This window comes from Mastigoproctus giganteus, chromosome 10 (assembly GCF_048544385.1).
Source record: "Mastigoproctus giganteus isolate SK-2022 chromosome 10, ASM4854438v1, whole genome shotgun sequence".
Classification (NCBI taxonomy): Eukaryota; Metazoa; Arthropoda; class Arachnida; order Uropygi; family Thelyphonidae; genus Mastigoproctus; species Mastigoproctus giganteus.
This window is the reverse complement of record NC_143584.1, coordinates 106,558,400-106,584,992: the sequence shown is the minus strand read 5'-3', so window position 1 is coordinate 106,584,992 and position 26,593 is coordinate 106,558,400. Positions and strand designations below refer to the sequence as shown.

The 26,593-nt window shown below is 36.1% G+C and overlaps 1 protein-coding gene across 1 annotated transcript in view; it reads left to right on the top strand.

Annotated features, from left to right (window-relative positions):
• LOC150079207 (uncharacterized) overlaps positions 1-26,593 on the top strand; it is a 221,638-nt gene that overhangs the window by 31,177 nt on the left and 163,868 nt on the right. Inside the window, exon 2 of the mRNA XM_090382994.1 lies at positions 14,218-14,434. Within this exon, the coding sequence (XP_090239120.1) occupies positions 14,218-14,434 (217 nt within the window). The remainder of the gene's footprint in view (positions 1-14,217; positions 14,435-26,593) is intronic.

The following is a 26,593-nucleotide window of genomic DNA, read 5'->3' as shown; positions in this document are numbered from 1 at the left end:
AAGGTTTGCTTACCATTTAGCTGCTTCTTTTAATATAATTTAATAGATTTCAATTAGTTTGTTGTTTGTTTAGGGATTTATTAGGTGCATCAGTATCTATGACCATAGTGTGCCATTTCAGTTAGTTCAAGTGCCTTATTTACTTTTAGCTTCAATAATTTCTCTCCCACTTCTTTTCAGTTATCATAAAATCATTTAGCTTCCAGTTATAACTTGGCATACTTCTGGTATTCTCATCCTTAAAACTTCTTCATATGAAGTAGATGCAAAATATTTATTAAGTTTGCCAGAAACCTGAACATGATCATTAACAGTTAAACCATTTTTATCTAGTGGGCCAGAGTGGTTTAACTCTTTCCTTCTAGGTAATGTAAGCAGAGAATTTTTGCTACTTTTCTTTACATTATTATTCAAAGGTCCTCATTATCAGTTTATAATCATCCCATGCCGTTTTCTTCTCTGCCACTGATGTCATCAATTGAAGTGACACCCATTTAGGTCTAAACCTTGAATTCTTAGTTGATATAAAAAGCATAGTGGCAATTGTGGTTAATTTCCCAAATGCTTCCAATTTAGAATTTGCAGGTGTTAACATCATCAGTTAGTTAGAATTTAAAATCTTTCTATTCCGTTATTATAGTCACCATTTATAAAGGAAATTCCCTTCCTTTTACCCTTTACAATGGTTATATCTTTAAGCAAGTATCGAATCAATATATTATGATATATATTATTATAATATTATGAGGTATGGCAATAAAGTTCCCAGACTGGTGCTGTTGCAGTCATGTTCGATGAGTTTGAAAATAAATGGCTGTGGTATGTTGTAGTTCTAACTTCTTCTAACAGGTGGTGGTACAGAGATTATTATTATTATTTATTATTATTATTATTATTATTATTATTATTATTAGCTATATGGTGCAAGGAAGCCTAAGGTTTATGCTGCACCAGCCAAAAAAAAAAAAAAAAAAATTCCCTGATTACCCTGAGAGAGAGAAGTAGAAGGGAATCCAAGAAAGAGAAGGATGATTATATCCAGCTCAGGATCCTGGGTGTGCCAAGCCCAAACTCACCAGATGTGAACCCCTGAGATATTGTTCAGTAGGCTGACAGGTTGCAAGTAAAAACCAGTTTCATTAGTGGCATTAACATTCCATGTCACAATTTTGCAATGTAGTAATGAATGAATATCAAATTTTGCTTAAACTGGGAAAATCTGAAACAGAAACATGAAATGTTAAAAACTGTTTATGTTGATGAAATGTTAAGTTATACCAGTCTGTCTGAATGGTATAAGCAGTTTGTGCAGCAGTCTTTCACATGGAACATTGTTAAAAGCTTTACTGAACTCTAATGTATGTCAAAATTATTTTTACATTCAGTTACTTTGTTACTGCATCATAGTCGGTCTCCATTATTTTCCCCTGGAACAGAAGTCAAGCTTACAGCTCTGTAATCTCTTAGTTTGTAGTTCAAAGATGAACATGAGGATGATTGCAAGGACCAAAGAAGTAGTTGTCCATCAACTTCTTGAGGGGTGTTATCATGTGAAAGCTTCATCCAGACTTTTCGAGACATTTCTAATTTCCTTGACTGTATTTGTCAGTGGAGATGAGTGTTTGGTGTTTCAGAAAGATCCAGAGGCAAAGCATCAGTACATTCAGTGGACTTCAAAATTATCACCAAGCCCAAAAAAGTTTTGTTTACAGAGGTCCAGGTTCAAGATGATGGTGATAATGTTTTTCAACAAACAGGATGTGATTCTCAAGGAATTTGTACCTGAAGAGGAGAGAGTCAATGCTGTGTTCTATATACAGGTGCTTCAAAGACTACTGAAGCACATTTCCGAAAGATCCAGAGGCAAAGCATCAGTACATGCAGTGGACTTCAAAATTATCACCAAGCCCAAAAAAGTTTTGTTTACGGAGGTCCAGTAGTCTGGACCACTGGACCTCTGTGGCGAGGCCACAATTTTGAGAGAATGGTAGCTGTTTCTTGTTGCATGAAAGTTCCTCTTCCCATTCTGCACCTGTTGGGAAGACATTTCTGATGAAACATGGCATAGTACAGATCAACCAATCCACCCTACTCTCCGATCTAGCACCAGCAGACTTCTTTCTTACCCAAAGTGAAAATTGTACTCAAAGGGAAGAGATTTCAGGATATTGAGGACACAAAGAAAAATGTAATGCCGAACTGAGCATAATCTCTTTGGATGCCATTGTTGGCTCTTCAGAAACTTTTACAATGGCTTAATAAGTGCATTCCATCAGGTGATGATTACTTTGAATAAAAATAAAACCATTTTGAGCTCCTTCACTTTGCATTGTTTTTATTGCACCAGTTTGGAAACTTTATTACCACACCTCATATATATCTGGGGATTCTTAATCCATAAAGAGTCACTGCCAATAATCAAATTTGTTGGCCCATTCTGTTTGTTTGTATAGTTAATTTATTATACTCATCACAAACATTTGGCCTATAGCATACTCTTACTCTTATTTTTATTTTCCAATACTTGTGTCACCATAATTCCCCCTTTAGTTCTGTCTGATTGCACTGAGTATGCCATCCGCAAGATCACGATTATGGCACATTTCCCAGAGAAGTATTTTCTAGCTATCACTTTAGATTTTGATGGAGCCTTTGATTACATTTGGTGGGGAAGTGACCTGTGGCATTTCCACCAAATGAGGCTCCTAAGCTTTATAAGATTTTCCACAGCTACTTGACTAACAGGACCATTATGACTCAGACAAAACATCAGTAAATTACTAAATAGGTCATTAAGGGCTGCCCCTGTGCTGGTCTTGAACATCATGCTAATCAGGTCCTTGAGAAGTGCAGCAGTGGTCCCTCACTCACAAGCCCCACATCTCCACAGGAAAAAACCATAGCCATCCTTCTCAAAGGTAACCTCATTAACCAGATCACCTCTGGTGAGAATAGCTGTCTGGTTCATAAGACACTATGGAATGGAAATATTTCAGTGTCATTGTGGACAAGTTTTCTTTCCTTCCTCACATCAAGTACAGGTAGCCCTTGGTTTATGACTGGGTACCGTTCCTGAAGGAACTGTCACAAAAAAAAAAAAAAAAAACTGTGTAAACTGAACCTAATTATATAATGTAAGTCAATGAGTTACATTCCAGGGCCCCCCCCCCTCTCAAAATTGACATAAGCAATATAATAATATTATTATATTTAAAGCTCTGAAGTGAATGCTATGAATGTAAAAACAGTAATTTTATGAATAAGAATATAAATCAATTAAATGTAATAAAGTATAAATTAAATGTAATACAGTAAAATAACCAAACTAAATTTTATTAAATAAAAAAATTTTAATTTTTTACATTTACCTTTGATATGTTCGATGCCCAGACCGAAAGCTTTTGTAAGTGCCACTGTAAGGCCCCTGCATTGATCTTTTTTGACAGTGGCATAATGCAGAGATTTTGCTTCTCTGATGAAGTCCCTGGGTGAGGATCATCCTCATTTTTGAAGAAAGCATGTAGTATTGACTATTGAGATTTCCTCTTTCTTTCTTTGAGAATCTCAGAATAAGGGCTGATGGATACTATTACACATTCCTTTCACTTTTGCACTTCACTTCTGGTTATGGTCAGTCTCACAGAACTCATCAGTGAGGGTCTCAATGGCTGAAAGGATGTGCTATGGATCACTTGTATTCATAGATTTTAGAGGAGGCTCTTCATCTTTTTTCTCTCTCCTCCTCCTTCTGTTGGCTCTTTAGTTCTTTAGCCAATTCTTATGACTCAGACAAAACATCAGTAAATTACTAAATAGGTCATTAAGGGCTGCCCCTGTGCTGGTCTTGAACATCATGCTAATCAGGTCCTTGAGAAGTGCAGCAGTGGTCCTTGCGGAAAGCTGCTGTCCGTGGTTATCCGACAGCTCTGTTACATCTTTAGCTGTAACCTCATCCAATCCCACCTCTTGTACCAGCCTACTAACATCTTCAATAATGTTCTCCACTGGCTATAATCCTGTGAAGTTGTGCATGAATTGTGGTAGAAGTTCGGACCACACTCCTTTCAGACAGTTCACTGACACTTCCTTCCAATCTGTGTTGATGTTATTAATGCCCTTCAAAATGTTGAATGAGCTCCAATAATCATTGTTAGTTTTTCTGACCTGTCCAAAAGTCTTGCCATTTCCATGAATGTTTGGTGGAGGTAATAGACTTTAAAGGTTGCTGTTATCCCCTGGTCAGTTTGTTGCAAAATTGAAGTGGTGTTTGGTGGCATGTAAACAACATTGATGTTGTTGTTATTGTTATAGGATTTTAGGAGCATCAGCAACTAAGGCCATATTGCTGCATGTGTATTGTCTGTAAATTGCATGTGTCCTGAGGTAGATGTTTTGTTTGTTGGATGAAAAACCTGAATTTCTAGGAGAAAAAATCATGCTACCCTCCCCTGAGACTGACTAACTCAGCCACATTGTAAAAAAGCCCCATAAAATTCCTCCCATGATTGATGGGACTCAAACGCAAGTCTTTTCCACCCAGTGTGGGGAAGACAGCAATCCTACCAACTGTGCTACCCATGAGGGCAACATTGATGTCCAGAGATATTCTGACTTCAGTAAGGTTTGCAGGATGGCCAGGGACATTGTCCAAGAGAGGAAGAGCCTTGGCTGGTAACTTATTTTCTTGACAAAAACAGAGCACAGTAGGGCAAAAATAGTTTGTATACCAATCCAAGAAGATTTCTTGTGTCACCCAAGCCCTCCTGTTCCATTTCCAATAGACTGGCAACATGACTTTGTTTAGGTCCTTGAGAGCACATGGTGTCTGTGAATGGTACACCAACATTGGTTTTAATTTTAAAGTGCCAGAGACATTTGCACCCTGCAGAAGCATTAGCTTGTCTTTTGCAGCCTTGTAACCTGCTGGTAACAGCCTTGTAAAAATGCTCTTCATGGGTGATGAAGGTTCATGATGGCAATTTCTTCGAGGGGGAAGTAAAGCCCAGTCTCGTCAACATTAAAAATAAGATCAGGAAGATAATTACCCTCCTGTACAATAGCTTGAAACTCTGCAGGAAATGCTACAGCTGCCTCAGAATCTGCACTTGCTGCCTCTCCACTTAATTTCACACAGTGGCACTTACTTTGAGATTTAAATTGCATGAACCATCCCTTGCTACCTAAAAATGTCTCATCACCACCCTCTTTTTTCTTAAGATCTTCAAAATTAGAGTTTGCCTTATCAATAATAACAGCTTGAGTTAACGGAATGTTTCTTTGATTTAAGTCATCCACCCACAATGACAATAATTTCTCCATTTTTTCTAAAAGTTTACTTCTGCCATAACTCATTTGTGTCGCACTTACTGGCATAGCATGTTGCATTGACCATTTTATTTTATCAGCATTTTTCATTATGGTATTCACAGTCGATGGAGGCAATTTCATACTTCTGTGCACATTAAGATGCTTCTGACTATCTTCCATTCTATGATTTACTGCCATATTTTTTTCCGTGATAGATATTCGTGACTTTTTAGCGAGCTTTTCACATTCACCTGGCTTTACTGCACTTCTCTTACTAGATATGGCGGCTCTTATTTTATTAATTTAATCAACAATTTTTAGTTAAAACTCACAAAATGACACTATAGAATGTTGGCCCAACAATAGTACACCAACAAGCAAACTGGGTGTTCCTCTCCTCTTATCTCTGGTCACCTCATCTCTGATTTGCTTAGGTTATAGATGGGGATATCTCTCATCTCTGATTGACTCTGCTGTTTCTTTACATCATATCCGGTATTTATAGTTGCTCATTTTAGGAATTTTTTTGATATTTTTTGCCTTCTGGTTTCAAAATTGTTGTTATTGTGAATCGTTGCAAAACAAACTGTCATAAGCTGAAGACTACATGTACGTGAAAGACATCAGAAATTACATTGGGCTCATTTATAGGATCATCAGATTGGACTGGGGCCTGAAAGGTAGGATTTGACCATCATATATACATGTGTACTCATCCATGTTGGAACTTTGTGTAAAAGTGCCGAGCATACTATTAACAGATGCAGACTTCACTCATTCTCTTTCGAATAAATCATCTTCCTATCAATAACAAAATCCTATAGGACCATATCTACACGTGTCCCCCCCCCAGGCAATCAAGCCATTACTGGTCCCCCGCTTCTTTATCTTTAGGTGGTGTGTGTACAAAGGCCTTACTTATTGCTTACACAAAGGTATTCTTGCCCAGGTCACACGAATTGCAATTAACCTTGTAATACATTAAGTTGTATTGCAGTGACAGTAGAATGGAAAAGGAAACTATTTATTCTTTTGACAAAATGTGGCAGGAGAGGTGGGATGCAATTGAGAAAAGAGCTATTATAAGAAAATATATCCCAGCACTGATCATTGCAAAAACCTAAAGAAGAAGCCCTGTCTCTCACTGGGACTCTATGTATTTTCCTTATTAACAGCCAGTGGTCCCTAAATGGGGAAACTTGGGATCATTGATGACCTTTTCTACTAATGTGGAGACAAAAAAAAAGACTATTGTTATCCCTGGGGCATCTTTCAGGCTAAGCTAAGGATCTTTCTGAACGATGAAGAACATCTCTTCCTGATTTATGCAGAAACTTTTTAACACTTTTCACAGTTTTCTCAAGATGTCTTCACTCTCAGATGAACAACGATATGGCTCACTCTTTGCATGTCCTAGTGATACAGGCACCTCCGTAGCCAGGTGGGAAGGAGCAGCAGTGCGTAGCACACGCTTCTTGATTAGACCGGGGTTCGAGCCCGTCACCACCAAATACGGAGGATGCGGAAAGGTCATTCAGGGAATGACCACCGCATATCCCGGAGCAATATGGCCTTAGTTGCTAATGCTCCTAAAAAAAACCAAATAACAAATAACAATAACCTAGTGATACATTCCTTTCAGAATATTCAAGTAACCTAACCTTTCTCTTCAGCTACATCTACTACTATGGGGCAAATCAATGGATAACTTGCTAACATTGGGCTTCTCACATATCCTAGTATCGAATTCCTCCCATAGGGATTCATCATCACAAACCCTGGACACTCTAGGGTAGGATCTGTCTCAGCAGAATTCCTCATTAACCTCAAGCGCTGAGATAGAATCTCTGTACCAGAAGAACTTCTTGCTAACCTCAAGCTTTGGGTTAGGATCGGATTTAAATTACTAAAATCATTACCCAGCATCTAGGGTAGTAATCATAGAAGATACAGTCTTTACCCAACATTCAAGTAGTAATCATAGAGGTTACTAGGCTTTTTATATAAACTAAGAGATGCTGTTCAAGACTTAGAAACAAATGGATGTCATTTTAACTGAAGTGACTGGTGGCAGAGAAGAAAAATACATGGCTTGCATATAAATTATCACGTGATACAGAAGACTTCAGCTAGATGTAAACTAGTCTGCAGTTATGTCACAAAGGAAGTTAGGAAAGCTAAGGTAGATTAAGGAAAATCTTTTTCAAAGAATGCAGAAGCAGCAAAGGCTTCTTTACTTATGTAAACGCTAGTCGGAAGGGGTTAAATCACATTGGGCCACTTGATGTCAATGGTTTAATTGTTGATTACAAATTGAATAGGTATTTTACAATCACACATGAAGAATTTTTTAAAGAATAGGTTGTCAGAAATGTATCAAATTCTAACAGGAAGCTAAATGATTTTGTGATAACCAAGAGGAGAGTGGAAGAGAAACTGTTTGAAGCATGAAGTAAAAAAGGCACCTGGGCATAGTGGAATCTATCTAGTTATATTAAGAGAACATTATATTAAGTAAGCAAATCCTTAGCCATAATTATGAGAACATTTTGAGATTCAGGGGCAGTCCCTATGGATTAGAGATGTGCAAATATATTCTCATTTCACAAAGAGAGATTAATAGGTTACATGAATAATTACAAACCCATTGGCTTGACTTCTTCTAGGGAAAATAATGAAATCACTGGTTAAAGAAGTAATGCAGGACCTTTGAGGCAGAAATGCAGTTATACTGCAGTCACAGCATACATTTGTTAAGGGGCAATTTTGTCTAACCAATTTGATTGGATACTATGGATGCATTAACAAAGGAACTGAATGCAAAAAATAATTTCGATATCATATACTTGGATTTCAGGAAAGCTTTTGATACTGTTGCACATTAAAGACTGCTGTACAAATTGGATCAGTACTATCGTAGGGCCAAGTTACTGCTGTGGATAAAGGGATGGTTGATTGAGAGAAGACAAAGTGGTTATCAGAGTGGGCATTGCTTTTCGTGGACTGATGTTATCAGTGGTGTTCCCTAGGGTTTTTGCTGGGCCTGGTGTTGTTTTTATATTTATCAATGATTTTTGAAAACATTTGGAATGAATGGATTATTAAAATTGGAAGTTTTTTTTTTTTTTTTTTTTTTGGCTGATGCTGTATAAGCTTGCTTTTTTGCATCATATGCCTCTACAAATGCTAATGCTATTGATGAAGGTATATCAGGCTTTATGTCTGAGATTGCAGATGATATGAAGGTTGGCAGAGTGATTAATACAGTAATCGTACTACTACAATATCTAGACCAGGCCCGGGCAAACTATGGCCCATGGGCCGCATGAGGCCCGCGAGCTTTAATTGTATTTTCGAAAAAAGTTTACTTATTTTATGCCTTTTGCGACGCCTTTTTTGAAAAATAAATTTGATTATGTAATACATTATAGAATTTGTCGACTTGTAAATTGTTTTTTCATCTCTGTATTGTTCAAATTGAGATAGAATTTGAAATTGTGCGTGAACCGGAACGAGCCAACGGGCACTTTTATAACGGTATAATTTGCGATTATAAACTAACCGCGCGAAACTACGGTAACAGACAACCGGTGATGATGACAATGGCTTTGCTGCGGTGGCGGAGTAATAGGATAGGACTGCTGACCGGCCCCAGTCCCAATCTGTTTTCTCTGACGGTCATCCTGCAGTTAGTTTTTTTGCGTTATCATCTTGGTGCCAGTAGCGATAAAAATAATATTTACGCCCTTTTAAAAATGAATAAAAAACGAAAAATTCAACAAGAGCATCGTGTCTTCAATTAAGAGTGGACCACAAAATATTTTTTTGCTAACATAAATAACGAGAATATTTGTCTCATCTGCCGGGAGAGTGTCTCAGGTTGAAAGAGTACTATATTAAAAGACATTTCACTACTAAACATTCCGAATATGGTGCCAATTTAACTCCGGAAGCGAGAAAGAAAACTGCTGATAGATTGATTCAAAATTTATCTAGACAACAAAATGTGTTTATGCGGCTAACTAAGGAACAAGAAGCTACTGTAGAGGCAAGTTTTGTTATTTTTCATATAATTGCAAAAAGCAACAAGCCTTTTTATGATGGAGACCATATTAAAGAATGTATGACTGAAGCTTGTGGAATTATATGTCCTGACATTAAACACAAATTTGAGAATATAAGTTTATTTCAGCAAACCGTAGTAAGAAGAATTGAATGTATTGATACAAATTTGAATGAGCAATTATTATTAGTATTAGAATCTATAACATGGTACTCGATAGCTCTCGACGAAAGTAACGACCAAAAGAATACTGCGCAGTTATTAATTTTCATACATGGATGTACCTCTAATTTTGAAATTATTGAAGAGCTTCTTTCAGTGGAATCTCTTAAAGACCAAACAACGGGCTGATATATTTGAAAAAGTTGAAAAATGCTTAACAAGATATAATTTACAAGGGAATAAAATGGTAAGCGTAACAACTGACAGAGCACCAAGTTTGACAGGTAAAAAATGTTGGAGTGTTAAAGAAAATTCAGGATAAAATTTATTTGTGAAATTTATCCTGATTATAATTTAATTACAATTCATTGTATTATATATCGACAAGTATTATGTAAAAATGTGTTAAAAGTTGAACATGTCACATCTTGTATTATTAAACTAGTAAATTTAATACGATCGAGGAGCCTGAAATACAGACAATTCGTTAATTTTCTTCAAGATATTGAATCCGAGTACACAGATATTCCTTATCATAGCCAAATTCGATGGCTTAGCTTAAGAAAAGTTCTTCGACGAGTATGAGATCTTAAAGAAGACTTCGTTCTATTTTTAAAACTGAAAAATATTATGGACTTTCTCGAATTAACTGATAATAACTGGATTTGTGATTTTGCCCTGGACATCGTGACACACTTAAATACTTTCAACACCATGTTACAAGGGAAAAATTTATACGCCCATGATATTGTAAAAAGTTTGAATGGATTTCAATTAAAACTCCAGTTGTTCCTTCGACATTTATTGATTAACAAAGTAGACCACTTTCCAACCATGAAGTTGCTGAAGATTCCAGAAAGTAAATTTGAAAAATATTGTGAAATTGTCAATGCGCTGAATGACGACTTTTCACGAAGATTTGGCGATTTCCGAAAAATTGAGACAAGTTTGGCAATAGTGTGCGACCCATTTTCAATATAAATTGATAGGGCACCGAGTGAACTACAACTTCAGATTATAAATTTGCAGTGTGATACCGATTTAAGGGAATTGCACTGTCGTAAGGAAATCTGTAAATTTTACAATACTCTTAATTCGGACAAATTCGATGAACTTAAAGATTTTGCCCAAAAAATGTTGGTTATTTTTGGATCAACCTACATATGTGAACAAACATTTTCCATCATGAATCTAAATAAAAATTCTTTATGATCAAGCATCACCGATGAACATTTACAAGCAGTTTTAAGAATCTCAACTACAAAATTAACACCCGAAATTTAAAAAAAAATGTTAAAAGATGTAAAACAGTTCCATTCATCTCATTAAATTCTTGGTTGTTAGAGAATAATTTTTTTTTATGTTATATTTCTTCATGATAACAAATAATATATATCTAAAAATAGTATATTACGTGCGGCCCACCTTCTTTTTGAATTCTTAATGTGGCCCTTCAGCCAAAAAGTTTGCCCAGGCCTGATCTAGGCAGATGGGCTGAGAAGTGGCAATCCAAGTTCAATTCAACATTTTTATCAATTTGTTTTTCTTTTTTTTTTCGATTCAACATTGCCAAAACCAAGTACTGATCATGGTCAGCAGTAATTCCAGAATGACTTGTGATTTAACACTTAAAGTAGTAGAGAATGAAAAAGACCTTAGGGTAGTTGTGCAGTCGGACATGAAGTTCTCTGGTCAGTGCTGCTAGGACAGCCCATGGGGTTTTTGTCAATAATATACAGAAATTTTGCTACCAGGGATGAGGTGGTAATTGTCATGTTGTGTAAGGCAATATTTTTATCACATTTTAAAGACCTGTACTGAATACAGGTCCGAAAGCTTCATTTCCGCAAATTTCATTGTTTGAAGAACAGACACCTGTGTGGAGATCTGATTGAGATGTGTAAGAATTTAAATGGAATGAGTAAGTGCTTATGGCAGCACGTCCTTTTGCTTAGACTGTGCACAAGTTAAAATTGAGGAATAATGGTTGCAAGAGAAGCTCTTGCTGATTATCAGAATTGTTCATTTTATAAGCTTGAATTTTAGCATAATCATTTAATTTAGTACATTTTAATACTGCAGTGGTTATTAAGACATCCATGGAACAAATATAGTATTTGAATTAGAAGCTAACCATACTTCAAATTAAATTTAAAATCTTTGCAGAGCCTTATTTTTATGGCTAGTGGATGTTAATCTGATTTCAGATTAATTTTTATTTTAAACTACAGGTGGGCCTTGATTTACACCTGGGTTATGTTCATTGTTGTTGTTTGGTGTTTAGGAGCATTAGCAACTAAGGCCATATTGCTCTGTGAATATGCGGTGGTCATTCCCTTGACCTTTCCACATCCTTTCCAATCCGTATTTGGTGGTGACGGGCTCGAATGCTGGTCTAATCAAGAAGCGTCTGCTATGCACTGCTGCTCCTTCCCACCTGGCTACAGAGGCGCCTAGGGTTATGTTCAACTGCTCAGGGTCATTAGCTGAAGCAGCTTAAATTGAGGAAGAATTATAATGTATTTAAATGAGATAGGTTCCTTCACTATGAAAATTGAACCATAAGAGTTAATATAAGTGTTTTTTATATTAAATATTTGTGGTTATTTTGTAATTATGAGATATAAATAATATTTATAGATAAAATATAAGTAATAAAATAAAAAAATTAACTTAGTTCCTGTAGAGCCACCTTTGGAGTATGTAGTAACGCCATTGTCTGCCCCCCATCGATGTTCTTTGGCAGTGGCGTAAAGGGGCAGTGTGTTAATGGGATGAGCCGGATGGAGGGTCAATCGGTTTTGCAGGTTCTTTGGCCTTAGAAAAGAACTGCAGCAGTGACGTTTGTTAAGTCTTTCTCTGTTATAACATATTGTAGTAGGGCTTCAATATGTTTGTAACAGCTCTTTGGATGGAAGAGCTGCAGTCCCAGTCTTGTTGGCCTTGATAAGGTTGACATTGATGATGTCAGTGAGTTGCTGCAAAGCCATGGTGAGCCTCTTTCAAAGGAGGACAGAGGAGTTGGCTGCACAACTGGCTAAACAGTATTCTGAGGAGGAAGAGCAGGAGATTGTCAATTAGGACCCTCACCACGGGGTTTGGAAAATTTACCGCCAGCAATTGATCGCCAGCAATTTACTGCTGCGTCAGTTTATCGCCAGCAATTTACCGCCGCGTCAGTTTATCGCATTTTACCATCTAGAAGCAATGAGATGTGTTTGGTCAAATCATCAAAAGATATTTTTTATTTAAGTTTCTGCCTTAAGCTATGATTAGCATATTTTTGGAATTCTATGAACTATGAGGGAATAGTACGGAAATAAAAAAAAAAAACACATGTATGGAAATATGAAATTTAATAGGTAGATTATGTATTTTAATAGTTACATGTATCACAAAAATAGTAAAAAATCCATTATTTGAACAATATAACAATTGGTTAATTTTAAACTAAACTAATTATAACATTATGTATGTTATAGTACACTGAAAAAATTCAAAATGAATGTTTATGCAATCTTCAGAATCAGTCAAGTTGGGATAATTAATTACTAAGAAACTGTAATATTTACAACACAGTATGTACATTATTAATAAGAAATGTTAAGCTCTATACCTCTTAGATAATCAACAATATCACTCCTTCATCCATTTACTTTTGGAATATGGAATATTCCTCAGCACATGCAGTGTCGGTGCTTGCTGCCTCACCAGTAATTTTTACATTGTGAATTCTGGTCCAGTATTTGAACTGGGAAAACTAGCCCCTGCTAGAAAAAAATTGATTCAGTCTCTCCCAATTCCTCATTAATTTCATGGAACAAGCTCCTAGCCTTGTCTATTACCACTGCCAGTGTTACAGGAATGTTATTTTGGTTCATATCATCTATCCACAGCACTAATAACTTCTCAATTGTCTCACTTCTTGAATAAGTTGTTCTAGAAATGCTTACATTAACAATTCCTGTATGTGACTGCTTGATCTTCTCAGCATTATTCATAATGGTCATAACAGTAGATGGTGCAAATGTAAGGTCTTGCACACCTCCGAACGGACTCACCATATTCCATATGACGAATAATGTCCATTTTCACTTCAATCGTTAGAGATTTGCAGCTTTTTTTTCTGTGCAGGCACAGATTCACCCCTACGCTTAGAAGGCACAATTTATTTAAAATAATAAGGCACTAATGAACACAGGAAATAATTAAAATTTAAAGCACAGCTCACAACATGTGCACACTGGCGGACAAGAAGAAATAACTGATGTCGACACTAGCACCGTCTAGGTACCCACTTCCTGTGCTGCATGTATGCTTGTGCTTTCAAACTTTCTTTATATATATTATTTTAATTTATTATTTTTATTATTATTTTAATTTTTCATTATAATTTAAAAAGAGCATTAATGTGAAATGGCATAAATTGAAGTGTCGTAAAGCAGGGCCAACCTGTATCTCATATCGAATTAGTAAAGTTTAATCTGTATTTATATTTCAAATTACAGTGTGTTCATAATTCACAATCTAAATATTTACAGTGTCTGGCTGAAATTAATTGCAATCTACCATACCTTGCTGCTTTGTTTAAAGTTCTTTAAGTAAATAAATTCTTGATAAATTCTGTTCTTGATTTAAGGTTTCAAAAATGCATTTATAGGGATGTTATTATTTGTTTATTATAGGTGGACGGCAAATGTTTTTATTGGCTGATGATATCAAAAATCGGTTAGTTAAAGAAGGTCTTGAAGACATCCTTACCCCTACTACTATTATGGAATTAATGCTGTTGCTAGGTATGTGGAGAGAATCAGTTTGGTTTGCATATACTTTAGGAAATTGGAAATTGACTCTCCTTCTTGGTATAATGGTGGAACATGGGAATTCCAAAAGTTTTACAAGGTGTGTTATTAATTTTTTATTGTTAGATAATAATCTCTAGTTTTTAGTTTTGTATAGAGTAACTTAAGGATGGCCAGTGGTCAAAACAGAAGGAACTGGAAAGTTGCTGGAGAGGCCTTCATCCTGCAGTGGATTGAAAATGGCTGATGATGATGATGAACTTAATAATATTGGAGTCTTTTATATATTGAGAAGATATGTGAAAATTTTGTTCTACAGTCTCTGTTTACTTGTTTTCACTATGTCAACATAGATATAAAGTTGCAGGCGAATCATTTCAAAATGTATGCTTGTTTTGTACTTATATTTTATATATCCACAGTATTGAATTGAATAGTGAATAATTGAATAGTGCAATTAATGTGGATGTTCTGAAATAATGTAATGTAATTTTGGTGTTGATATAATAATTGGATATTCTTATTTAATTATTATATCAAATCATATTATAAATCAAAAAATGAAAAGGAAAGAAAAAAACATAAGGTTCAAATTTAAGGTATTATTTTAAACTGCTCAAAATAAGTTTTTTTGGAATATTTATTGTTTTTAATTAATTGCTGTTGAAGCTACTAGTAGGTTTTAATGGATTCTGCCCTCCTTTTTTTTTTAGTTGAATTTTTCATATTGTGTATCCCTATCAGGTGCAGCCTTATTTGTGCAAAAAAATTTTGCCTAAAGCTTAATGACTAAAACTTTTCCTTCCTTCATAAATATGAACACAGTTTTATTAAACTAGTTTCTGAAGTGAAATTTTATGGATTTCACTGAATAATTGCATGAAAACAGTTGAGGTGTAGTGCAAGCATTTTTGCAACTTTCTTGTTAAAAAAAATATATATATCTATATTTAACCAATAATTCATATAAAAATAAAACATAGGCCAGTAGCATGGCAAAACTGTAGAGCGAAAGTTAAAATAAAAAATAAATCAACAGGGAGGGGGAAGTAAAGGTAACAAGACAGAAACCATAGCCGTAAGTCCCCAAATAATTTAGAGCTTTAAATCCAATTAATAATAATAAATCCAATTTAAATTTAAAATAATGCCAATTATATAATAATTTAGCGGTACCACCCTTGTAAGGTACCAGTTCCGAAAGACGTGAAATGTCACCAAAAAGGGGCTAAAAGAAAACAAAATAATAGACTGACCATCATGCCCCATATCAACAGAGGACCACGAGGCCAGAGGCAGCAATATGCAGCCTCTAATGATAGCTTAATATTTATTTTCTTATTTTATGTTATTACATTCTAACTTTTAAGCCTTTATTTAAATATAACTCAATGGTGGTAGTAGTAGTAGGTTTATATGCAAAAATGCAGTGCCTGTGCCACCATCTATTCTCCTTTTTCTGTTTATATAAGCTGGCTAAGCTTACGTTATGTCAGTGGTGTGGCTCTGCTCTAGAGTGCTATATTTTATTTCTCGCTGCATAAGGACCACTTCTATGCAAATCCTCTGCATTTGTGGATTGATCGGAGGAGGAAGGGGTGGTTTGGTCCTTCGATCTGTTCGCCTTTGTGACGATTTGTATAGCGATTGAAATGCAGCGATTCCATGACCATTATTGGCCTTGTGGTTCTCTGTCAATATGGGGCATGATGGTCAGTCTGTTATTTTGTTTTCTTTATGGCCTGACATTTTTTTTTGGCTGATGCTGCGTAAGCTCATACACTTACTTTCTTGCATCACATGCCACTAATATTACTACTACTTGAGCTAAAGATGAAACCAACCTGCTAGCAGCCTACTTTTTTCTAACTCTTGTATTCATAATCTTGATAAATCACCTACCATTCCTAGTACACTCCATTTAATGCCTCCTGTAATCTTTTATCAAAAGAATTTTGAGCAATCTTGATGCCAAGGTAGCTCCAGGTCCGGATGGTATTTGTCCACTTGTTCTTGAAATCTGTGCTCCTGAGCTTACTCATGTTTTGTGTTGCCTTTTTTTGCATTTTCTTATTCAACTGGTGTTTTTCTTTCTGCTTGGAAATTTTCTCATATTCAGCCAGTTTCTGAAAAGGGCGACAAATCCCTCCCATCCAGTTATTGTCCAGTTGCATTTACTTCTACCCTTTCTGAAGAATGGAGAACTCCATTAACCTCCAACTACCAAACTATCTAGAAACCTTCCATCTGATCAGTGATCACCAATATTGATTATACCAGTGGTGATATACCAGCTTATGTTCAAATTCAGTGGAAGAGTTTGGTGAAATCCAAGCAGTTGCTGCTGAAATTTCAAAGGCTTTTGATCGTATTTGTCAAAAATGTATCTGTCTTATGGAATGCCAACTTTTTTTTTTTTTTTTTTTGTAATTGGGTATCCAGTTTTCTCTCTGACTGCTTACTGCAAATGACGGTAGATGGCTCTCTGTCTTCTAGCTTGTCTACTAATGCTGGTGTTCCCCAAGTTTCAGTCTTGTGAAAACAGTTTTCACAAGACTAAGTTAAGTGGTAAACCTGTACTGCCTTAAAGCATGTTATATTATATATTATTACCCTTCCACCTCTTCTAAATTCTCTCAACATATAGACCTTGTCATAACCTTGTATGTTATAATAAGAAATTTCATCCCTTTTTATGTTAACCTCTGTTAAAACTATACATTAAATAAATTCTTTCATTGCATTTATATATTGCAAGAAGTTAAACCAATTTTTTCTTAATGGCCTGATGTTTAAAGTTACCAGAAAGAACTGATTGTTATCAGTTATGAGCTTTAATATTTAGATTATTCAAAAAATGTAAAGGTGAATTAAAGTCTGTGGGTCCTCATGAACATACCTGATGTCTTAATTTTACCTTAGTTCTAAATTTCAAGAAATTTCAATTATATAAAATAAAAAGAGTCTATTTTATATATTGGAGATATTTTTAACTCAAAATTCTTATGGCTCTTGATGATTCATTCTTATTCACATAAATCCTTCCATTCCATGTTTTAACCATAAAAATTCACAGCTGTGAGCTTTTACTAATTGTTTTGTTTTCCCAAACGTCTTAAGGTGATTTGTTAAGTGGTCATTTATAAAGATTGGAGTATTGCTATTGTTCTGATAGACATCATCTGCAGTCAGTTGGACTTCCTTTGCCTTTCTAATCCATTTTTCCTTTACCACATGATTTGCAAATTTCACAATTAGTGTAGGCTTAGCATTTTTTTCTTATTGTTAGGTATATAATAATGCACTACTTCTTCTTTATTGTTCTGTAGGTGTAATGCAAACCTTAGCTGCTGTATAACATGCTCTAGATCTTGTCCTGCTAATCCAGTTAATCCTACTATTTCTACATAATTTGCTAAAAGCTGTTGTTCTATAGAGTCAATTCTTAAGTTAATTAAATTGGAATTTTCTTCATTTTGCTTGAATGATCCACAATTCTTTTACTGATTGCAGCATTGGAGTCCTGTAGTTTACCTATGATTTTTTGCATTTTGTCAAAGGAATCTGAGACAAATGAAATTGATTTCTTGAATATCTTCAGGTCTTCCATTTGTTTTTTTATGGGTACAATTTTTATTAATAAAACCAGCAAATGGATTTTACTGGATAGCTTCTTTAGTATGTCCTCGATATTTAGGGTATTCACCTGCTTTTTTGTTGTAGCCTCTAAGTCTTTGTTTGCTACAGTTGATAAATGCAGCAAATTGTGGTATTCTTCTGCTGAGTAGAAGAATGTCACTGATTCAAATAATTATTGAATGATATAATATATTATGCATATAATATTTAGTTGAACATATCTACTTCTGATTGCTATCTGCCAGCCATAATTAGACCTAAAGATTACTGGCAGAATAACAGCTAGGCCAATAGATAGAACAATTATATACAAATAAGAGCCAAATTTTATATGTATAGTATAGCGCCTCAGTAGCCAGGTGGGAAGGAGCAGCAGTGCGTAGCACATGCTTCTTGATTAGACCGGGGTTCGAGCCCGTCACCACCAAATACGGAGGATGCGGAAAGGTCAGGGAATGACCACCGCATATTCTGGAGCAATATGGCCTTAGTTGCTAATGTTCCTAAAAACCAAAAAATAACTAACTATATGTATAGCCAGAATGGTTTAGATATTGGGATGCAATAAGCAAATGCTAAAATTAGGTGAAGGGTATAAATAGGATTGAAATAGTGCTCCAATTTTGGCATTCTTTTGCTTTGTCTACTCTTCCCTTGTTAACTAAGTCTGCACATTTTATTCAAGTTTATTCAAACCCTCCTACAAACAGGCCTCTGGGGTTTGGTAAATTCATATTGTGATTTTAAATGTTTCTCACCAACCACGTATTAAAATAAGACACAGAAACTGGAATTTTAAAAATTCCAGCTTCCGGTCCCCAGTACACAGGAGAATAGAACACATGGCAATGAAACATGTGATTTAGACTGTGAACCTGCTGGTACTTAAGATGCACAGCAGTACAAGGAAGCTACCGCTGAAGAAGAAGGTAGGAGCCTACGAAAGCTACGGTCGGTTTTATTGCTCTTAACCCGGTATTTTAATGTATTTTATTTATTCGATGTATATATATATATATAAATATATATATATTTTATGTATTTTATCCTTTTTAGTTGTAAAGTTATTTTAATTGTAAATATATAGAAGTAAATACATAGTTTTTTTTAAATTCCAGTTTCCGTGTCTTATTTTGTTGTTGTTGTGTTGTTTTTGGTTTTTAGGAGCATTAGCAACTAAGGCCATATTGCTCCGGGATATGCGGTGGTCATTCCCTGACCTTTCCGCATCCTCCATATTTGGTGGTGACGGGTTCGAACCCTGGTCTAATCAAGAAGCGTGTGCTATGCACTGCTGCTCCTTCCCACCTGGCTACGGAGTCGCCCATGTGTCTTATTTTAATATGTGGTTGGTGAGAAACATTTAAAATCACAATATTCAAACCTTATTATACTTTTGCCATTTCTCAAAATATATCTTTTGTAAAGTATGCCATTCCTTTATTTTAAACTATATTTTATTTTAAAAAAATTCTACATCTGTTATTAGGCATGGTTTCCTTTTTTTTGTTTAAAAATATACTTTCTTTCCTTTCATATATTCTCAGTATTCGAATGGGCGGTTCTAATAGTGAAGTAGGAAATTACTGGGTGGTTAGTCTAATTTCAGTAGTAGGGAAAATCATGGAGACTGTGATCAAGGGTGGAATTCAGGATCACTTAGATAGAAATGGAATTGCGAAGGATACTCAGCATGGTTTTGTAAAGGGAAAATCATGTTTAACTAATCTGGTTAGCTATTTTGATGGGGTCACTCAAAAGTTGGACTTAGGGAATAATTTTGACATTGTTTATTTGGATTTCAGCAAAGCATTTGACTCAGTCCCACATGAGTGGTTACTTTTTAAACTGGAGTAGGTTGGAATCACAGGGAAAATCCTTAGATGGATAGCAGGGTGGCTTCAGGGCAGGAGGCAGAGGGTTGTGATAAATGGTTATTGCTCAGATTGGGTTGATGCAAGAAGTGGGGTTCCCCAAGGATCAGTATTAAGGACTATTGTTGTTTTTGATTTTCATAAATGGCATCGATGAAGGGATAAAGGGCGTGATGTCTAAATTTGCAGATGATGTAAAGATTGGTAGAGTAGTTAATGATTCCCGCCAAGCAGAGCTTCTTCAGAATGACCTAGATAGACTTCAGGGATGGTCAGAAAAATGGCAGCTATGCTTTAATCCATCAAAGTGTAAGGTTTGGGGGAACAGTAACCCAAAAATAACTTATGCACTTGACGGAGTTGAACTAAAGCCAGTAATGGAGGAAAGGGACTTGGGTATTACAATATGGCCAGATATGAAGTTCTCTGAGCATTGTAGACTGGTTGCAAGGAGGGGTCCATGGTGTCGTATCGATGATTTATCGAACAATCGCTAGTAGAGATAAGGATGTCATAATCCCATTATATAAGGCTATTGTTAGAACACATGTGGAATACTGTATTCAAATATGGAGACTGCACCTAAAGAAAGACATTGTGCTTGTTGAAAGGGTCCAAAGATGAGTAACCCGCCTGGTGAGATCGGCAAAAGGGCATCCATATAAGGAAAGACTTGGAAATATGTGGGTTGCAGAGCTTGGAAACTAGGCACCTTAGAGGAGACTTGATTGAGGTGTTTAAGGCTCTGAGAGGCATAAGCAAAATTTTTTTTTTTTTTTTTTTTTTATGTAAACCCCAAACACGAGAGGTATTAGAACCTATAGTACTTAGTACAGTGCTTAGGGTGGAGGGTGAGAAGACGAAAGAAGATATTTGTTGACATTGGACTTGAACTTCTGTAGACTGTAATTTTCAGGAAATACGTATGAAGAAAGGTTTTTCCAGAAAAGGGCAGTTGAATGAATAAACGAGGAAGATGAAAAGTTGGTTCTGTGAGTTTGAAGTTGGACAGTAAATGGATGTTGGTTGGTGGGGGCACGTGTTTGGAGAATTTTGAAAGAGAGAGCGGGAATTATAGAAGCCAATTCAGAAGAACAATGCCCATGGAAGTATCTGTAGAAGAGGCGTGTAGCAGAAACAGTACATCTATGAGAGAGCGAGTGGAGAGACTCTGTTAGAGATGAATCATTAATTAACCTAACTGCCCTCTTCTGAATGGAATCAAAAAGCCTGAGAGAGGTTTTGGGGGCACCACCCCAGATGTGGGAACGATATTCCATGGCAGGGCGGATTTGCAATTTATACAGAGTGAGCAACTCTTTGGAAGAAAAGTAACGCCGAGAGAGCGAAAGAGAAAACCAAGTTTTTTAGATGCGGAGGAAGCAATATTTGTAATGTGCTTGTGCCAAGAGAGATTAGAAGTCAGGGTAATCCCCAAAAGAGATATATCATATCTAGAAATCGGAATGTCACTAAAGATAAGCATAGGAGCAGAAGAATCCTTTTTGCGAGATATAAGACAAGACTGAGTTTTAGAAGGGTTGAAATGGACTAAGTTGTCTTTGCCCCACTATTACCTGAAGATCGGCATTTAAGGAATTGGTAGCAGATTTTCGAGAAATTGAAGCTGATTTAGCAAGACAAGGTTTCTCAAAATGGAAAGTGGAATGCAATGTGCTATTATCGGCAAAACTATGGATAGGATTTCCAGTCAATGGAAGAAGGTCATTGATATACAAGAGGAAAAGAGTGGGGGAAAGAACAACCATGGGGGACACTGGCATTAGTTGAGAAGTTAGAAGACAGAGAGCCATCTACCATCACCCTCAGTGAGCGATCACAGAGAAAACTGGATAACCAATTACTAAAAACAGTTGGCAAACCATAAGATGGAAGCTTATTTAGAAAACCTTTATGCCAAACATGAACGAAAGCCTTTGAGATGTCAAGAGCAACTACTTGTTTTTCCCTGAACCTTTCCATTGAATTAGTCCATAAATGGGTAACATAAGCAAGAATATCACCAGTGGATCGACACTGATGGAATCCATACTGGCGATCTTTGATCAAACGGAAGGTTTCTAGGTAGTTTAAGAGTTGGCGGTTAATTGATTTCTCCATTACTTTAGAAAGAGTAGAAGTAATTGCAATGGGACGATAATTGGATGGGAGGGATTTGTCACCCTTTTTAGGAACTGGCTGGATATGCGCAAATTTCCAAGCAGAAGGAAAAACACCTTTGGAATAAGAAAGTGAAAAAAGGCGGCAAAGAATAGGAGTAAGTTCAGGATCACAGGTTTTGAGAACAAGTGGAGAAATACCATCAGGACCCGGAGCTTTCTTAGCATCAGGATTCGTCAAAATCCTTCTGACATCCTTTTGACGGAATACCACAGGAGTCATTGAATGGAGCGTGTTGGAAATGGTGGGAGGTGTTTTACCAAGATCATTAATACATGAATTGGAGGAAAAATGGGATGCTAGCAGGTCAGCTTTATCCTTGGCTGAAGTGGCAACAGAACTATCTGGTTTGGACAGAGGTGGGAGCAGAGATGGGCAAAGGTTGCGGCCAATAGCTTTGGCAAGAGACCAGAATGCTCGGCTACCATTAGGGCAAGAAGCAAGTTTTCTACTCTTAGCCTGTTAAAACTGTAGTTTGGACTGATTAATAACTTCTTTAAAATTGTTGCAAGCTTTGGTGTAGGCAGAAAATGAAACTGAAGAATTAGAAACAAGCTAATTACGATATGCAACATTCTTCTCTTGAACAGCCTTAGCACATTTATTGGAAACCCAAGGTTTAGTTAAAGGACAAGATTTTAAAGTGGAGTGTGGGATAAAGGATCCAATTCCTGCAAGAATAATTTCACTGTCACGATCTGAGCAAATGTTGACATCAGAAGTTTTGAAACAGTAATCTGACCAAGGAAAAGAAGAAAAGAAGTCTCGCAGGTCATCCCATATTGCATTCTTGTAATGCCAAACAACACGAGGTTGGGAATAGCCATGAGATAAAGGTTCCATTGGAGAAGAGATAATCACCAAGTTGTGACCTGAAGTGCCTAAAGGACCTCTCACTTTGACCATGTACTTAGAAGGGTTGTTTGGAGAAAAAGATCAAGTGTATTGGCTGTATGATTAGGATTATCCAGTATTCTTGTAGGTAAATGAACAATCTGTGCAAGGTCATTAGTAATTGCAAAAGCCTCAGCATCTTGACCAGCTGGGTCGGTGTGACTTGAAAACGGAAGCCAGCTGGAGTTGTGAACATTAAAATCACCAAGGAAAATTACCTCACTGTTAGGAAAGTCGGACTGGAGAAAGTCAAGTTGCAAAGAGAGGAAGTCAAAGAGCTCCAAGTGATTAGTGGAATTGGGAGAACAGTAGAGACAACAGATGAATTTGACACAATGAGGTACAGAGATTTTAAGCCAGAGAAGATCAAAGAGAGGAGATTCCAAATTGCCAAGTCTCTGACAGGGAATATCAGTACCACCTTTGAGGTGAAAGGAATCATACAGCGAATAATTTGGGCATCTGAGATGAGCAGTAGTTGAATAAACCGATAACTGAGATTCTGTCAGAAAAAGTACATGGGGTTTGGCAGACTGCAAGTGGAAATGGACAGCGTTGAGATTAGAATTGAGACCACGTATATTTGTGAAATGAATTAGGAAGTGCTTGGAAGTTTAGATCTTTTCGCAGATAAGCTTGCTCTATTAGTTTGACAATTCATGGTGCATTTAGTAGTAAGAAAAAGTGGGTGGGACATGCTGTATGAAGTAATGAAATTTTTGGATATGGCATACATAGGGTAAGAATATACCGAGATCCTTGACATAACGTGGCCTCGACAATGCTCCCCGCATACACACTACTCGGACTCCCTCCAGTCACTATCTGGCAGAGTAGAGGTAACAAGATTATACACTAGCTGATCCGGAAGCCTCCTAGAGAGTTACCAATAGGTTTGGTCCGGTGTACTAACTAGTGGCCGGCCTGCGAACACCGTTTTAGAGCTGTACCCTCGAAATGTAAGGAATATTGGATCTCGCCATGATGTTCATCATAACCTCAAAAGTCATCAATCATACTGCATGAATCATACTACACAAATCATACTGCATAATGAATAAGGACAAAATTTTCACGATTATAAATGATTCTAGAACTTGGGGCCATAATTTCAAGTTACTGGGGGAGCGGGGAGTTGTTTAGACTGGATTGCAGGAAGTTTATTTTAGCCAACGAGTTATAAATTACTGGAATGAGTTACCTACATGGGTGGTAGAGGCTGACAGTCTGGGGAAATTCAAAGGTCAGCTGGATAATTACCTAAGTGAGGAGGGAAATGCATAGGTTGTCCATTTCCTTTTCTCTTATTAATTCTTATTATTATTATTATTATATGTTTTTTAAAATTTTATTCTTATTATTATTAATTTGTTTTTATTCTTATTTTATTTTATTATTATTATTTATTTTTTTTTTTTTTTGCCTGGTGCACCATAAGCCATAGGCTTCCATGCACCATGTGGCCAATACTAATACTAATGAGTTCATTTTATTGTACCTTGGGCCTGCTTCTACTTCTGCTCTGTTATTTCTTCTTTTATTTCTATTGCTGTTTTGTAGTTCTGACTTACTGTTATTTCAGGATCTCACCTTATGGGACAAGCTGTTATGCTTTCATTACATCTACATACTATTGCAGACACTGTAACTCTTCTGTTCTTTTTATGCCTTTTACTTTCTAATTCTAACTTTTAATATCCCATGAACTCTTAGTGAAATTCTAGGGGAGGATTTGGGTACTATTTATATCCCATTGTTACCCTTCACTTTGTCTAATACTTCCAAAGGAATACTTCCAAGTGGAAGTATCCCATTGGAATAGATTAAAATTGAGGAAAGACAGTTAAATAAATTTAAGGCTGAACTAGACAAACGTTTGGAGTGACCAGATGGGTGAAATGGAAAGGATTTTTTTTTTTTTTGACTGATTCTCTTGCTTTCTTGCTTCATACGCCTCAACTAATGCTAATGCTAATTTTAGTATTTACTTATTGCATCCCCATGTCTACCCCTCTGTGACTGTATTTTATAGAATTTGGCTGCTATTTGTATATAATTATTCCAGATACTATCTTTAGCCCTTGCTGTAACTGTAAGTAACAATCAGAAATGGATATCAGCTAATTATTATTTGTATAAAGTGAATAATGCCCTTTGATAATGCCATTCAGTGTATTCAGTTATTAATAATTGGCCTTAATAAATTAAATGTACATGTATATAATGTAATTTTTTTTTAGAGGGCATATGAATTATTTCTGCTTGTGGTGCACTTACCTTTTCTCTTCTCTTTAATTGAGTTGCTACTTCGCTTCTTTTTACTCCTACAAGAGCATACTGTTTTCCTGGTTCTGTAAAGTGCTTTTATTAACTCAGCTTGCATTAGGTTTATTTCTCTCTTTACACTCATAGCACTTTGTGTACCTTGATTCTTCAATTGTTCACACACACACACACACACACACACACACACACACACACACACACACGCCGACCGGGCTAGCCGAGTGGGTAAAGTACCTGCCCGGCAACCCAAAGGTCGCGGGTTCGATTCCCGCCTCGGGCTTGGATCAAAGTACTGCAAAAACCTTGGGAGGTGCAATATGGCCACAGAAGCCGATGCGCCAAAAACTACCAAATCAAAAAAAAAAAAAAAAAACACACACACACAAGTTTTTATTAATATATTGAATAAAATGTATAATGTATGCATAAATCGATGTGAAAGTTACACAAAGTGCCAGTAACTAGAAGGGTGAGGAAAGTAGAAAAAGAAGTGTAGTAGATTTGTGAAAGGTGAAAGAATGTTAATATCTTAAATGAATTAAGCAAAATTATGGGCTGAATTACTAAGCCAATAGAAAGTGGAAGTACTGTAAAGTAAAATTAGTACATAAAAATATTAATAAAATAAAAATAAAATGAAAAAATGAAAGTGGTATAGCTGTCATCAGATATGGGGGAAAACATATTTAGAAAATGGTCGCATATAGGTAAGGCAAATATGCTTGATCTGATGTCAGCTGAAATAAATATTGATACATGATCAGGTATTTCATCAGGGGACTACACCTGACCATGTATCTGGAACTGCATTTCTATACTTGTCCATAGTAGTAGAAGAAAAGTGAAAGGCCATAAAGCAACAAATATGAAATTAGCACATTCTAATACAGTATGGATAAGGTAGTCTCAATACAGTGTAATTTATTTAGGTAAAAATAAGGACCAAGTTAGAATAAATATGGTTAATATAAATATGTTTAATATAATATAATGTAGAATTTAGTGTAGGATTTAATTTTGTATAGATAGGAATTCAATGATTCAATAAATAAATTTGGAACAAGCACGTGGTATAGGGTGAGGTATTAAATTGAGGATGGGGAAGGGAAAAGGTATCCCATTCGTATACACTAATAGTGTATATGAATGGGAAGCAGTAGAAATAGACAGCAGAAAGACAGAGATCAAAGAAAAAGTTATTAAATAACACTAAGCTTGCTGGGATTGTGAATCCCAACCTTATAGTAAGGGCTCTGGCATTTGTAAGTGTTAGTATAAAAGGGAGCTAATACCAAATGCTTGTACTGAAAGTAAAAAAATGTGTGTCGAAATATACCAAGAATCTAAAACAAAACCAAAAGTATAATAAGAAAGTGAATGATACC